Source organism: Rhinolophus hipposideros (genome assembly GCF_964194185.1).
Source record: "Rhinolophus hipposideros genome assembly, chromosome: 11".
NCBI classification, from domain to species: domain Eukaryota; kingdom Metazoa; phylum Chordata; class Mammalia; order Chiroptera; family Rhinolophidae; genus Rhinolophus; species Rhinolophus hipposideros.
The window spans coordinates 40495451-40501450 of NC_138057.1; the positions used below are offsets into that span (position 1 = coordinate 40495451).

Consider the following 6000-nt stretch of genomic DNA (forward strand, 5'->3'; position numbering starts at 1 on the left):
TCTAAGCTAGAAAAGTTATATTCTGGTATTGTTGTCCCCTTTGAAAAGCACAGTGTGGATTTCTTAGAGGGACAAAATAATTCATTTGTTGTATTTACCATGAAAAGTGTATAGGGATGGGTTTAGGGTCATATTTGAGGGTTGAGCTCTTAAATTTTTTCCAATTTTTAAAAATCAGGGTATAATTTACATTAAGTGCATAAATCCAAAGTGTACAGCTTGATGAAGTTTCTTTTTCTTTTTCTTTTTTTTTACTGTTCTTACACTTATTTGCCACAACTGAGATCAAGATAGAGAACATTTCCCATACTCCAGAAGCCTCCCTCATTATCCTTGCTTCTTTCACAATAGAGTAGCTTTTCCCGTTCCTGAACTTTGATATAAATGGAATCAACTAGTATGTACTTTTTTGTGTCTAACTTCTTTCACTTAACATTATTTCTGTGAGATTTATCCATGTTATTGTGTTTATCCTTCCACCATTTATTTATTGTTTGTCTGTCTGTGTTTTAAGTGCTGGTGCTTGATTTGGAATGTGTAAGTCCAGGGTAGTGAGATTGAGGAAAAATGGAAGTGAGGTTAGGGGAGGGTGAGAAGAGCTGCTGGGAGATACTATGCTGTCATGCTCCAACACAGGCTGTGAAGAGATACAGCTCATCACTCTGCATTTGTCCGTATGAGACACTGTGCCTCCGAGTAGTCCAGGAAAGGAAGGAAGGAGAAGGAGTCTGTTTGCCTCGCTCATTTCTGTCTCTTGATTTCCCTTCCATCAGAGTTTGCACCATCGCAAGACATCTTTCTCTTACTGACAGAAGAAATTAGGTTAAAACAAAGTGCAGAAGAACAATTGAAGGACAGAGTAGTATCTCAAATATCGCAAACACAGGATTGTAGTAACAAAGAAGGGGAAAGAGCTTTGCTGTTTCTTTTTGTCTTTAGCTTAAAAAGCTGCTTTTACCAAGTGGACAGCCAGTCCTGAAGTTCATGGTGTAGAACAAAATGTGTTTCTCCAAGGTCTCCAGAACTCCTTTTTAGGAGAATGGAAAGAAATATAGTCAATCTGGGGACTTCTAATAGTTTGGAAGTGAAATCATTGAGGTTTGTGTCTGTTCTGCTTACATCCACTTGTTCTTTTTCTTTCTCTTGTGTAAGATAATTGGTTTCTACTTCACTTGTACCAACTCTCCCATGTCCCTTCCTTTTGCTCAATAATCATTTTCCTGAACTTGGAAAGACTCTTAAAAAAAAAAACTACAATATTATTAACACACTTAAAATCAATAAGTCCTAACTGTGATCAAATATCTTGCCATTGTCCAGATTTGCTATTTTTCTCATACCTGTTTGTTTATTGTTTGCTTACTTATTTATCTACATATTTAATTACAATTTCTTTAAATCAGGGTCCAAATCAAGTCAGTGTCTAATTGATAGGTATGTCTCTTAGCTTTTTTAAAAATCAATGTTTCCTTTCCCTTTCCTCTTCTCCCATTTTTAGCCTTGTAATTTATTTGTTAAAGAGACTGGGTAAGTTACCTGAATTTTCCAGTGTAGACATTGCATGTATGTCTACACCATGTCCCCATGGTGTTGTTTCTTATGTTCGTCTGTTCTGTATATTTTTGTCAATTGGTGTTTTTTAGATCTAGAGGCTTGATTAAATTTAGATTTTATTAATTTGTCTGTCTACTTTAGGGGAGACTAATTCATAAAGAAAATCATGTTCTTCCACTAGAGGCACATAATATTTAGTTATCACTCCTCCTGTGATATTAGCATCCATTGATGACCATTGTGTAGATCCATTATTTCACTAATGGTTGCAAAATGGTGATATTCTAATTCTGTTACTGCTGAAACACTCTATAAAGAAAAATTTCCCCTCATCAACTGTTTGGTTACCCATAGGAATAGTTCATGTATCAGAAGCAGCACAAAGGCTTAGTTTTTGCCTTTGAGAGTTTTTGCATTGGAGAGTTTTCAAATGTGCTGGTTCTCTATTATTCTCCAAAGGGAACCAGCGAATCCCCTTTGGTGTGTGCTGAAATATTTGATGAGTTTTATCCTTTCTGATTAGTATCTTTATGGATAGCTCATCTTTGGGTAGTGAAGGCCTCTTTAGATTGGATCCTTAACCCTGAGGTTCCAGGTCCATCTTTTACATTTGCTGTCTGAGACTTGAAATTAGTCATCTCTCCAATGAGCTATGGAGATATAGTATTTGGAGACTATGATCTGGGTGTGGTAACAGATGTTTAATATACTCTAACAATGTGCTTATACTTGCATTTCAGTTTTCCCTAAAATTATACCTTAGTGTAACCTGCTACTATAGAAATTTGACTAGAGAGTTGAATAGCTGAACAGTTAAAGATCAGATGTCTTTCTTTTGAACCGTGTTCAAGATTGATTTTACATTTGATGAGGTTCAGCTCTTTCTGTTTCAAAACTTTTATTTATTTTTCATTTTAGTCTTTTGCTTCTGGGTATACTTTATTTATTAGTGGTTTCTAAAATGAAGCTGAAGCGTCTGTGTTTTCATTCTCTTGTCCTGTTCCCCCCTCATTAGTTACCTTTCTACCCAGTGATCTCGACTCCAGGTCAGGCTGTAGACTGTTGATGGACCACTATGTGTGCAGTTGTCATTGGGGGAGGAGACTGGAAGCTCCGTTATCAGAGTGCAGGGGCTTCTGGTGGGTTCCACACTGGTCATGGTGCACTTTGTGTGAGATAGAGTAGTGGTGCCATAGTACTACACGCTTCACTTTTCTGCATGTCGAAGGGACATGTATTTGTCAGCCTCTGTAGTAGCAGAAACTGAACAGTTAGGCTGAAAAACAAAAGTTGAAAAAAACCCTTTAGGAAAGGACAACCCCTGGGTCTGAGGGAAGATGACAACTTGTTGCATTGTCAGGAGCTTTGAAAGTGAAAGCAAAATCCAAGCAATTTGTAATTTCTCTCCTTTGCTTTCCCCCCCTATTTTTTTTTTTAGATGCCGTTCGAACATTAAGCAATGCTGAAGAATATCTTGATGAAGATGATTCAGATTAATTTCCTTCCAGAGCTTTAAGAGCTAAAACTTCTGTTGCTTTTGCCATTCCAAAACCTTGTCTTTGCCAGAAGAGTGTTGATAACTGTTTTTAAAAGAAGTCTGTATGAACGTGGCAGTATTGCACTGTGTTTGAGTAGAACATGTAAATGAGTAGTTCTCACTTTTGTTTTGCCAATAAGTGACTGGATACTTTGCAGTATAAAGTACATTTTTGTTCACTAGGGTAGAACAAGAAGAGATTATTTCTATTTATCAAGCTTAAAGAATTTTAAGAATTTATTTCTTTAAAAATATCAAGATGGTTTTTTTTTTTTTTTTTTTTTTTTTTTTTAGTTAAAGTTCTTTACCTCAAGGATCGAGATGTTTTGAATGGATTTTTCAAGGGGGGAAATGATTATTATAATAATAAACCAAAAAACTTAACAGAAACTTGACAGCTATTCTGACAAAAATAAACATTTTAAGAGACTTTATTCCTTTTGTCTGTTTTTCTGATATCACTCTTTGCTGGTAAATAAATAAAGCTTTTTATATTTATATTTAGGTAAAGACTGATTTTATTTTTTATTATATTTTGTATTTATTAGCACAGAGGAATCATAATAACCAAATTTCCTTTTAACTTATCTGTTTGATTAAAGTCAAGACAATAATCATTGAAAAGATAGATATCTAATAAAATACACAGCATTAATAATTGAGACTTTCAGTTTTATCTCCAAAGTTATACTTAGTGTAAAGAAATCCAGCAACTCATTACAGTTTGTTTAAGGTTTGAAAGATTTTTTTAAAAATTGATTTCCTTATTATGGAAGGTGCCATAGTTTTCCATAATGGAGTAGCCAGGATTTTTTGCCTTCAGTTTTTCACTTTGATAACATTTGTTTTTTCAAAGCATGGCTCTAGCTCATAATGATTCAGATTCTTTTGCCAAAACATCAGTTGACATTGCAGGGAGCCTTCTGTACTACTGAAGTGACACTTCATTTGAGATTCTTATTTTGTATCACTACTGTGATGATATTTATAATGACGTGGCCATTGGCATTTGTCCAGATTCCAGGCAGTAGGCCCACGAGGATATTTTGCAAGAAGACTTCGATACTAATTTCAAAAAACACATCGATGAAGAGAAGGAAATGTTTGAAGAAGGAAGTGGGTTAGCTCAGGAAATGAATAACTGCCTCTCTAAGAGTTTCCTCTGTCTGTGACTGTTTGGCTTTTCTGTCTGTGGGTGCCTTGAGAAAGGATACCCTGAGAAACCTGTTTGAGGTCTTTCAAAAATACCCCAACTAAATTTTAGTAGAAGGAAATCTGTATAAGCAACGACAGCAAAGGATGAACACAAGATCTGAAATTAATAAAAAAGGGTATTTTATTCTCCAAACAAATATATTTTTAATTGTGTGTTAAACATTTGTATTTCTTCATAAGCATAAACTTGAACATACGAAATCATTGTTGAAATTATACCTGTTCTCACAGAACTTTTAAGGATTTGTTCTTTAAAATGGGATTTGTGCCATAACAAAAAGCTTTTGGAAATCTCTAGCTTTTTGTCCCAGTATACTGTGGGCCTGGGGTAATTAGGATAGATGCCAATTAAACACTCTTAATTTTTTAACATGGGTAGAGATAATACAGTTTGCATGAACATAGGTAATTTTTATGAAAATACTCTGTGCTCAATGTAGGTATGTTATTTATTTATTTTTATTTATTTATTTTAAGATTTGTTTTTAATGTTTTAAAATTTGTTTATTTATTTAAGTATGTTTTTCCAGGACCCATCAGCGCCAAGTCAAGTAGTTGTTTCAATCTAGTTGTGGAGGGCGCAGCTCACAGTGGCCCATGTGGGGATTGAACTGGCAACCTTGTTGTTAAGAGCACCACGCTCTAAGCAGCTGAGCCAACCGGCTGCCCCATATATTATTTATGTATTTGAGGAAAAGAATAGTGGGGACTTCACTGTCACTGTTTTTTAACACTATCAAACCCATGCAAGTTCTAAAAAGTTGGCCAACTATAGTTTTTTGGAGTGTAAGGCAGACTAAGGCATATGCATGAATTTTTGGTGAAATAGGACAGTACATTTAGCTGTGGTTGAAACTCCATGGTAAAATTTACTTTTGCTTCCTATTTTTTCAGCATCAGAGATTGTTTAATGCTGAACTCAGCAACAAAAATCGGTTCTAGGAACGTGCTACAGCTCTGACTCTGTGCAGAGGAGAGATTTGATTCTGTTCTGGAAATGCCTTTGGAGGTTTTGCTGCAATCTGAGCTTTCTGACCATCGCTGTGACCTGATCACCTTCCCAGCCATTGCATCCTTTACGTAGAAAAATGCCTTTCAGTCTCTGGGGCAGTGAGATACTTGTACAGCTAGCAGCCCAGTAACCTCATGCAAAGAACATGTTTCTCATTTGAGTTTCCTTTCTGCGACTGGTTTATTGCAAATTACCGTTGGACTGCCGTGCATTACAGTTGTCAGTTTATGTATTTCTTTTGTGAGTCCCCCAAGTAGCCTCTTTTTTCAATAGATTGGCCATGTTACCCAAAGGAAATGTTGAGCAAAGCAATGGTGCCCCTATTTTATTTTTAATCTTACAAAATAAATTAGAAATAATGTTGAAAATGAAAATCTCAGGTAATTTTAGGTAAAGGAAAATACAATTTTTCCATGTACGTCTTCTTCATAAATATTCTTTATTGTATAGAATTTCTGATTTACTGCTATTTCTTATTGTGAGCCTTGTATTTCTCATCTTCATAGATAGTGATTTCTTTTCTGATACCGTGTTTCCCCGAAAATAAGACCTAGCCGGACAATCATCTCTAATGCGTCTTTTGGAGCAAAAATTAATATAAGACCCGATATTATATTTATTATGTTATATATATTATATTATACCCGGTCTAAGACCGGGTCTTATATTAATTTTTGCTCCA

The 6000-nt window shown here is 35.2% G+C and overlaps 1 protein-coding gene across 2 annotated transcripts in view; it reads left to right on the forward strand.

The window, feature by feature from the left end:
- Positions 1-4436, forward strand: part of OSTF1 (osteoclast stimulating factor 1) — a 47603-nt gene extending 43167 nt beyond the window's left edge. The window contains exons 10-11 of one of the 2 annotated variants that reach the window (XM_081066505.1): positions 1499-1527; positions 2993-3121. In XM_081066505.1, coding sequence (XP_080922631.1) covers positions 1499-1506 — 8 coding nt within the window. In that variant the 3' untranslated portion in view covers positions 1507-1527; positions 2993-3121. Of the gene's footprint in view, positions 1-1498; positions 1528-2992 lie in introns of both variants that reach the window. The other variant, XM_081066504.1, reaches the window with a different exon arrangement.
- The last annotated feature ends 1564 nt before the right edge of the window (positions 4437-6000 follow it).